At 38.8% G+C, this 10896-nt stretch overlaps 1 protein-coding gene across 1 annotated transcript in view; it reads left to right on the top strand.

The window, feature by feature from the left end:
* Nucleotides 1–6429: 6429 nt before the first annotated feature.
* The window catches only part of RGS17 (regulator of G protein signaling 17), a 42367-nt gene continuing 37900 nt past the window's right edge, over nucleotides 6430–10896 (top strand). Inside the window, exon 1 of the mRNA XM_007943216.2 lies at nucleotides 6430–6563. Within this exon, the coding sequence (XP_007941407.1) occupies nucleotides 6445–6563 (119 nt within the window). The 5' untranslated portion in view covers nucleotides 6430–6444. The remainder of the gene's footprint in view (nucleotides 6564–10896) is intronic.

Here is a 10896-nt window from a genome sequence, read left to right as displayed (position 1 = left end):
CATGTTGTAAGAAGGGACCATTCCCTGGAGAAGGATGTCATGCTTGGTAGGGTGGAGGGTCGACGAAAGAGGGGGAGGCCTTCAGGGAGATGGATTGATACGGTGGCTGCGATGATGGGATCAAGTATAGCAGGGATTGTGGGGCTGGCACGGGATCGGGCAGTGTTTCGTTCTGCCGTGCATGGGGTCGCTATGAGTCAGAAATGACTTGACGGCACTTAACAACAACAACAACAACAACAACCTGATGCTTCACAAAAACTGTCATGAATATACCACCTCCACATGACCAATCACAATTTATGGTGTGTCAGGCCTGTAAGATCACAGCTTAGTGTATTGAAAGCAGCTGGCTTCCATGTCCTGATGTGTGTACCAGTCGTCTGCGGATGCCGTAAGTCTAGGGTGGAGCTTCACATGCTAATTTCCAGGTGATGTGATGCTGCTAGTCCTTGGACTACACTCTGAATCACAAAGATCTAAATTTCAAATTCCTTATGTGAAAGGAGCTCTGGTAGCATAGTGCTTAAGGCACTTGACTGCTAACCAGAAGGCTGGTGGGTTACCACCAGCCACTCCTCGTAAGGAAGATTGGGCAATCTACTTCCGTAGTGATACTGCCTCAGAAACCCAAGGAGGGGTCGCTATGAGTCAGGTATGACTCGATGGCACATAACGACAACAACATGTGAAAACCTTGGCAATTACCCAATAAATCTGTCATTCTTGCAATGAATCTTAAAAACCCATCATGTAATTTTGAAGGAAAACCGTCAGGTATTTTTTGTAAATATGGGACAGAACCTTGTCTAGGAAGCATCATGATAATAGGAGCAATTATTATGACTGTGATTACTAATTACTTATCTTGATTACAAATTATCGCTTTCCACCTGGCATTCTGCTAAGGTTAGTCCTAACAACATATATGTTTTCTTCTGTTCTTTCCAACTGCTAAGTAAAATAAATATCATTTCTGCACTTCGCAAATAAAGTCAGAGGTTAAGTAACTTACCCAATGCCACATAGCCAGCATGAGGCAGGTCTTTGCGATTCGAGTCCAGGTCTCTCTTCCTTCAAGGCTAGTGTCCTATGGAGAGCATAGCCGAAGGAAGCGAAGAGAAAATTGATAGACTCTCAGAGGCACGAGAGGAGACTTGTGATGAAGTTCTGTGGAGCAGAAGTAGCTGAATCTTCTGGGAATGAAAAACCAGCAGCTGATAGGTGGCTTTGCCAAGCAGCTCTGTCAAATAAAGCTTTTTTCAATGTGTTCCTTAGATAGACATGAACTGAAGCAAGGAGAGAGATTGATGCTAAAGACGGAGGCAACCACAGGAGTAATTGTTTTTTAGACCTTTCATATGTTTACATATCACTATGTATACAACACACACACACACACACGTATGTTGTCTGGGGTGCTTTCCAGTCGCTTCTGACTTGTTGCAACCCCTTTTGTGACAGAGTAGACCTTCCCCATCCACTGTCATCTTTTGGGGAGCAGATCACCAAGCCTTTCTCCTAGGGAGCTGCTAAGTATGTTCAAACCACTCACCTAATTTAGTTAGCAGCCAAGTGACTAACCACAGTGCACCACCACATATAATGAACAGAGAGAATTGCTGACTACTTAACATAGTGGCACATTTTAGTGAACATTGTGTATCAACTAGGAAAAGGAAACACATGGACGTATTCACTGACAGAGCCGGATTCTGACCAGCCAGGACGGGGACTGGAACCGTGCTTAGAGACTATTCTCTCTGAAAGCACTATTTTCTCTTGAATTCCTCAGAGTTTTAACGTAATCATTAAAATGGTGACTTTGAAAAGGCACACTAAAAAATATCCACACAAAGAAAGCAAAAACTGGTCTGAATATTCCTCTTTTTAGATAAATATGTCATGAGACAGGAAGTGGCACCGAAATCTTGCTCAATTACTTAGATATATGCTGGCCTAGTTGAAGGAGGGGAGTTACCAGAAATGTTCAGCTGAGGAGTGAGTTGTTTGTCTTCACAAAGAAAATGCATCACAACTAAGCATAAATATCTGTCTGTTTGGAATTGCTTACTCGTCCATCTCAGTACCAAAGAGGGGCTCACAAATGTGGCTTATTTAGCAAATACCTTTTTGGGGCGAAACACTGAATGTGAATGCTTTCATGAAACATGACAAGATGGTGACAATTATAATGAAGTTTGATTGTTGGATAACGAGTTGATTGTGGGTGCTCTGAGTCACTTGAGTTTCAGTTCATTCACATGTGATAAAAATTACAGTTTTAGTGATAAAATACAAAACCAAACCATTCATCTTCCTTTTTTCACTGTATAAGCCTTTGAATAGATCCCTAAGATAAGATTCTAACCAACAGATACAAAAACTACCCACCATGCAAAAAAGTGAAATGAACTCTCAGCAAAACGACACTGATGGAAATCTTTAGCGTCTGTAGCCTGATACCATGGTAGCACACCAACGTTTTGGCAACATTATGAAAAACAATCTTCAGTATCAATCACTTTGCTGGAGTGATACTTTCTGCTTACTTATTATATGCACAAGAGAGCTCTGGTGGCTTAGTGGATAAGGCATTTGGCTGTTAACCCAAGGTTGGTGGTTCAAACCCATCGGCTGTTCCGTGGAAGGAAGATGAGGCAATCTACTTCTGTTAAGATTTATAGCCTTGGAAACCCAATGGGGGTCACTATGAGTCAGAATCAGCTCGATGGCAGTGTTGGGATCTGTACAAAGATCGGTTCTAAGGATCTTACCTGTTTAATCCTTACAGTAGTACTGATGTGTTGTCAGTTATTATCTACAGATGAGGAAACTAGGGCATCAAGAGGTTAAATAACCTACCATAGATCATTCAGTTGATGGCAGATTTGAACTCAGACTGCCTGACTCCAGAGCTTGTGCCCTTAATTGCCATGTTACTTGCAGCTTTGGGGTGGAGTCATGGGTGGAGTTATTGCCTGTCTTAGTTTCTGTTATGGATTGAATAGTGACCTCCCCAAAATCGGAGATGTAAATCCTAACCCAAATACCTGTGGTTACAATTCCATTTGGGCCTGGGTTTTCTTTGTTATGTTAATGAGGCAGTATTTGGGTAGGGTGTGTTTTAAATCAATCTCTTTTGAGATGGAAAGAGCAGATCAAGCAGAAAGCAAGCAAATGGGGAAGGGAAGATGCTCCCAACAAGATCACAGAGGAATAAAAACTGTGAAGAGACCAGGACCTTCTCCCTGAGCAGGGAGACACACACACACACACACACAGAGCTTCCCCTCGAGTCAGCACCCACAGTTCAGACTTCTATCCTCCTAAACTGAGAGAAGACAAACTCCTGTTCATTAAAGCCACCCACTTGTGGTAATTCTGTTACAGCTTGTTGTTGTTATGTGCCATCGAGTTGGCGACCCCTCCTTGGGTTTCCGAGGCAGTATCGCTACAGAAGTAGATTGCCCCATCTTCCTTCTGAGGAGAGGCTGGTGGGTTTGAACCGCCAGCCTTCTGGTTAGCAGTCAAGTGCCTTAGGCACTATGCTACCAGAGCTCTGTTATAGCAGCACTAGATGATTAAGACCATTTCCTAGGGCTGCCATCACAAAATACCACAAAGTGAGTGACTTTGAAGAACAGAAATTTATTTTCTTACAGTTTTGGAGACAAAAAGTTGGAATTCAGGGCTTCAGTAACACTGAGCTCTCTCTCTGCTCACTCTGAGGGAAGATCCTGCCTGTCTCTTTCAGCTTCTGGTCGCCCTGGGCATTTCTTGGTGTTCCTTGACTTGTGGATGGATCCGCAGATGGTATCTTCCCCTGTGTGTGACTCTTTCTCTTTCTCCTCTCCTTTTATAAAGTAGCTCTCAGAACGAACAGGACTAGGACCTACCTTACTTAGGTATGAGTTAACTGATAATCTTTTCCAAGAAGCACCCCATTTCCTTAAACAAGGTCACAAATTGGCTACAGGGGTTAACACTTCAACAAAATTTATAGGGGACACAATCCAACTCATAATATTGCCGCTTATATATTTGTAGGTTTGAGTTCTAAACATACTGTAACAAGAAGAGGGAAGGAGAAATCACTCATTTTGATGTATACAGTCAGTTATTTTCCAATTTAGCCCAATTTTCCAAAACTGATTATCTCCACAGTACATCTTGACCATTAAGAAAGATGTGAGAACATTCTTTTCCTTCCCAAAATTAGGAAATATAAAAGTGTTCTTCTGATATTTACACATGAATATATCAAAATATCAAGCAAATTTTACATGAATTTTTAAGACAAAATATGAGTTGTTACACTGCAGCAGGCCATCAGGCGCCACTTCTCCAGGCTCCCTGGATGGGAGTTTACTGCCCACCTTCCTTCAGGGCTGCTTTGGAGGATGAGGAGTGGTGTTCACACTTGACAGTGTACTCTATGTCTCAATTGTAATACAAAACTTCCAAATCACTGCCTTGGGAAAAAGCAGCTCTGTAACTCAGAGGAATCTTTTATCTTCACCATCATCAATAATCAATATGTACTATGCATCTAATACAGGCAGAGAAGAGAATGAAAGGCCTTACAAATCTAACATGATATTTGAGCCCCTCTAAAGCAATTTCAAATGCAGTATGTCCAGAGAGTGCCTCTATCAGTGGGCACCCTAGATGACATTTCCCTCTGAATTTCTCAGAATGAATACTTAACAGTGGAAAAATGAAGGTATTCAATTCTCAAGAAAGCTACTGAATCCTTCTGCAAATTTCTGGGACATACATAGGACCTGTTACGCACTTGCATGTGTGTATGCATGCATGTGTGTGTGTGTGTATGTGTTTCTGAAAAAAAGCATTTAAATACAGACAGGTACAAAAGATAATAAACCAGCTACTCCTATACTCAATTTCCCAATTAAACACTCTAAATATTTTGTTGTTTTTGCTTCATCTTTTTTAAGGAAAAGATCAAATAAAATTGAAACTCTTTCTTCTCCAATCATTCCCATAGTTACGGGTAAAGTTCATGCTTTTATCTGCTATATAAATTACCTAGAAAAAATATTAAATATTGTTTTGTATATTTTTGAGAGTTATGTTAGTAATACAATTCTGCATATAATAATTTGCAACAATATTTCCCATTCAGCATTGTTTTGCAGTCTGCCCTAGCTGATCTATATAGATTATTCTTTTGAACTGATGTTTGATGTATCATCATGTGTGAAATAAAATTATGGTTATTTCCAATTTAAGATAGTAAAAATGCTGTAATTAATGTTTTTATGTGCATATGTGAAAATGCATACAATGTATAAACATAAAAGTGGCAGCACTCATAGTTTATGTGTGTGATTAGCTGTTTTTAGGTGCCATTGAAAGGATTTCAATTCATAGTGACCCCATGTTGCAGAGCAGAGCCACCCCTAGGGTTTCCCAGGCTGCAGTCTCTATGGGCACAAATCAACAGGTCTTTCTCCCCCCACACATATGACAATATTATGTGGATGATTTGCATGCATTGCATATTTATGAAAAATGTCATTTGATGGAATGATTCCTTTTTTCTAAGAAGTCATACTAAATTTTATATTATTCTACAAGAGCAACGGTTTAATTTTTTTCTCCTCAATAAGTTGGCCTGTCAAGCTGCAGAGAGAACATCCTTTATCCTAGTGTCTTTCTTATCTGCCATAAATATATAAATTTCACCAAAGTAATCCTCCCTAGAGTTGGATGGCATTTTATCTTTTCACAATTTTTTATTTAAATGAAAATAAGCCATCAAGGGTGGGAAAAGGGAATGAGATACTTGTGCAGCAATGACATCAGCAGAGAACAAAGGCATTTGGGCAACACTGTCAATATTGGGCCGCAGACAGTGAGTCAAAAATGCAAAAAAAAAAAGAGAGAGATTACGTGTTTTTAAAAGGAGATGAAAGAGTGCCAAAAACCCGACTTGATCTTCCTCACCATTTATTAGAGTTAGAAACTTTGCAAAAATGACATGTCCATCTCAGTTACCCTTACTGTGAACATCAGTGAAGAAAGGAGAACACTCCCTATAAACTTTGAAGGTCTTTGTGTAGGAAAACAGATTTAATCATTCTTGAGAAAAGAAGCAAGTTAAAAATAAATTCTCAAATCTTATCATATTTCCTGTTACCAGCTCATTTCAATTACCTGGCAACATTGTTAGTATCATTTTATGAGCAGACTATGGTAGAAGTTAGTCCCCAAAATTTCTAGAACATTCTCCTAAAAATTATTCCTGTGAATTTTTTGTTTGACTGCTAACGTTTGTGTTTACTTTTTGAAAAATTATTTCCCCTTTTAATTAAAGAATGCTTCGCTCAGCATAGGCAATTTATCTTTATGCTAATTTTTGTTTGTACTTCATGCTTTCTCTTTTCCTTCAGCTGATTGGGGACTGAAGGAGCTGAAATGAGAAAAAGGCAGCAGACTCAAAATGAAGGAACCCCTGCTGTGTCTCAAGCACCTGGAAACCAGAGGCCCAACAACACGTGTTGCTTTTGCTGGTGTTGTTGTTGCAGCTGCTCCTGGTAAGTCTTCTTGTCCATATGATACTACACCTCAGCTAGGTAATAACTAGAATGAACACACATGTCAGTTCCTGGGATCATAGAGACATCTCAACATGTCTTTTTTTTTTTTTTTTCTTTTCATGCAGGAATTGCTGAATATGATGACTGGTTTAATGTAAAAAATTTCACAGGCAAAATAGAATATTTGTACAGAATCTACATTTAAATCAATAGTAAAGAATGAAATAAGTGTTCACATCATGTTCTTTTCCATTCATGTTTCTTAAAGATATGGATAAAAATAAGATTATGGTTATATATATATATATATATATTAGCAGTAAACAATTGTCTCCAATGTTACAGAATATGCAAACATATTAAGATAATATCATGAATGTAATTTTGCAGTGATGGGCTGTTTCATACGTTTCTGTCATTCGGTTGCATAACTAGCTAGTGATGGATCAGAGCGGCAACCTCAGCCACAGATCTCCAGCCAATAAGGATGGAGAGACAAGTGCTGCCAACTCATGCCCACAATCTAGGAGGTCAAGGACTGTATGTAGTCTGAAGGCCAAAGCAGTTCATGAAAAATGCTAAAATTAGAGCCAAAGAACCTGCTTTCCTCTATGATTTTATGACATTGTGGAAAATCTTGTTCTCTGTGTTCTTCACCTTTCTCATTGGCAAAATAGTGAAGAATGGACATGCTGCTTCCCAAGTCTCTTCTACTACTACTACGCCCAGGATTCAGGCACCCCAGAGAACCCACTGCAGTTCCAGAGTCCCAAGATAACTTTGAGTAAGGAAGTAGGTAGGTCCCAGAGTTCCAAAATTTATGCAGCTAGCAGTCCCCAGGGGGATGCTAGACTTAGTGGAACTTTCCGTAGAACTACAGTTTTGGGGTCCTTTAAGATTCAGTTTTCATGATAGATCCTCTGGACTAGCCGTGATCTTCTGAGTCTTCCTGAACTATTTCAAAATCTTAAAGAAAGGCCCAGAGATTTGAGTCCTCTTCTTGGGTATGACCTCTCCAGTGTCCTGACACCCTTTGGGGTTATTTTTATGATATGGTAGCATACTATTGTATCATTGTGGCCAAAATAGAAGATGAAAAGTATTATGCAATAATAGAATCCTTGATGATGAACAAGCCCTCATCCATTCTAGAAAATTCCAGTTCTAGAAATCTATCAGATACCATAGCAATTTGAAAAGTTTAAGGTAGTTCTGATCTATCTTTCTAGTAGTTCTGAAGTCAGACTAGTCTTAATATGTCACTACCTGTGTCATGTTCAACAAGTTACTTAATCTCTCTGGTCCTCAGTTTCCTCAGCTGTGAGATGGTGATAATAAACATCCCCAACTCATAAGGTGGTTGTAAATATTAAATGAGAAAATACACAGAAAGGCCTCAGAAAAGTGCCTGATGAATAGTTAGCATTGGTAAGTGTTAGCTCATTGGGCTATGGAGCACCTCCTACTGGGATAAGATCCCTTCAAAGAGAAGCAATGGATAAAGAGGAAACAACTGATTAAAAACAAGGTGAAAGTAAAATGATCTTGAACTATAGATTTTAATTGTGACCATTTGCATTCTTGCAAATGAAGATGCCCTTTACACATGCATTTTTGAAATAAAATTATTTTTATACTTTGAGCTGAGGGGAAAAAATGTATATATAAAGGCTTATTTGAGTGGAAAGGGAGGAAGGAATTTTTTTTTTCAAATTTTCCAGGCTAGTTCAGAGGAGCAGAACAAAAAGAAACACTAGAAAATGCAAGTTAGAGACAAAAAATAGTTAGAAATCCAAATATAAAGTGATTGTCATTCGTGAATAGGAGCAGTTGTCATGTAGCTGAATTTATTTCCTTTTAAGGAGATAGAGTGCTAGGGATATAAAGTTCTCCATCTAGTAATAAATATCAAAAGTTACCAAACTTTGTATGTTGTCATTTTTTTTTATATTTCCCTCAAGTTTAATTTTCCCATTTATAGTTCACTGTCAGCTCTTCTCCCATTTTTCAAAATTTATTCTTTGTCCTTATAAAATTGCCACTAATTATTTTGAGGGATGATAACAGAGTACATAACTGCTGATTATTTCCACAGTTTTCTTCAAAATTCTCAGAAGTTTGTGTATGTTTCATAGTGAGTTATTAAACTAGCGAGTGCTCTCTCCCTGACAAGGAAGCAACTTCTTCCCTGAAGTAGCCTCCGCTTCAAGAAGAGAAAACAAGTCAGTGAGCTCCAGACCATCTTCACCTGTCTTACAGAAATGGGTAAAAGATGCCTTAGTTTAGCCTGCACAGTCTATAAGTCTGTATACATGGACTTCCTTCTATACATGGAACTAAACCATTTCTGCCCAGGTGAAGGGAGAGTTTTGACAAGACCACTTGTCTAGAGGATGAAGGCTGAGACTGGCAAAACTTAATGCTTCTCTCCTGTCAGGATTCAAATCAAATGATTTGTCTCTTCACCTAGTAACCCTCTTACCTTCTCTTCTTAAAGAAAGAAACTTTTAAAAGATGTGGACTCCCGACAAAGCTGCCACTGGCCAGCACAGCGTGAGTCGGTGAGGCTGTTCAGGTGCACATGAGGGGGCACGCATGAAAGTCCATAGTAACTAGAAACTGCTGTGCACTCACAAAAACGGGGTGCATCAAAAGGAAAGAAGAGGGGAGAGATGTCACAGTTTATTTTGAGTTTAAATCTAATTTCTAAATTGTCCCAGTAACCCTCCTGTAACATTAGAAGTTAAATTAAAATAACCCAGGATACTTTTTCAAATAAAATCTTTCCATGATAACCCCTCTTTTAATACCTGGATGCCTCTGGTGGTGTCTCATCAAACAAGAAACATTTCCACATGTTTAGTTGTAAAAAAAAAAAAAAAAAATTAGAACCTAAGAGACCTCAACTATCATTTCTCCACAGTATTCATACTGCACTTAGCTTGCATGGTGGTGAGGGGATGGATTGGGAATCATGGAGTACAGAAATAGTACTGGCTGCTTCCCTGAGCTCCCCACTTACATTTTCTAAAGAAATTTTTGCAATTTACATGATTAGACTTAGGTGTAAGCATTCATATGAAGAAAAAAAAAAATAAAATCCTTGCAATAAAAAATGGAAAATGTAGTTTCTAATTTTACTACATTTTGTAGTAAGGTGAGGAAACCGATACCTTGTTACTGTTACTGGGCTCATTAGTGATAGGGACAGGACGAACATACTAGAATATACTATATTTATGTCCATAGTATAGAATAGTCTTCATTTCAGTCCATTATTCTTTCCACTTTAATATGTTTATCAGTCAAGGTTCTCCAGAGAAACAACATAAATAGAAGAGATACTTGCCACAGACAGATAGATGGATAGATAGATAGATATTTGTCTCAAGTGTTTGTAAGAGCTGGCAAGTCTGAAATTCATAGATCAGGCAGGAGGCTGGAAACTTGGGGTGTCCTGAATCCAAAATCCACAGGCGAGCAGGCTGGAAACTCCAGTCGGATACCTTTGTTATAGTCTTGAGCGATACCTCTCCCAGAGAAACCTCAGCTTTTGCTCTTAAGGATGAGCCCCACCCACATTATAGAAGATAATCCCCTTTACTGCAAGTGGCTGATTGTAGATGACAAACACATCTCATCTAATTACCTTCACAGCAACATCTAGACGAGTGTTTAACCAAACATTTGGACTCTATTGTCTAACCAAACAGACACACATAATTAGCCATCAAAATATGATACTCCAAACTTTTCATTTCCATGTTTGATATGAACCATTTCCAAAGCTTCTTACTTTGTAGACACTTCAACAAGTGTAGCAAATATAACTTCTCAAATTCTACAAGATTTGGCCCACTACACCAGATTCTTCAATCTTCTCAGGAAGATTGGTCATAGACTGAATTTAGTAAATTAACTAGCCCTGTGAAAGCTAAAATTGTCTTCCTTTAGGACACATTAGTCAACAGCATTCCCAGGCCATGAGCTCAATCTCAGGAAATCTGTGTTAAGCATTTTAGAAACATGCTTTTGGTTGGCCCCTCCCTCCATTTTTAACAAGCACCACAACTTCTCTAATTCAAATCACTATAAAAATAATGTCCCATTTTATCCTCTGATGCTGTCACACTTTAGCTCCCTGCCAATGAAAATAATAAGAAACAAGCTTTAAAAGTCAAAGATATTTTTTGAAAGGAAAAACAATAATCCGTGTCTACTCTGTGGTGAAGAAACCCCTCCATAGAAATTAAACTGCTCCCACGTTCCAAATTAATCATTTAATCTGAAGCAACAAACCAAACCCACTGCTACTGAGTCAATTCCGACT

The sequence above is a fragment of the Orycteropus afer genome, unplaced genomic scaffold (genome assembly GCF_000298275.1).
Source record: "Orycteropus afer afer isolate SDZICR_OR568_19922 unplaced genomic scaffold, OryAfe1.0 scaffold00101, whole genome shotgun sequence".
NCBI classification, from domain to species: Eukaryota; Metazoa; Chordata; class Mammalia; order Tubulidentata; family Orycteropodidae; genus Orycteropus; species Orycteropus afer.
This window is presented reverse-complemented; position numbering and strand designations above follow the sequence as displayed.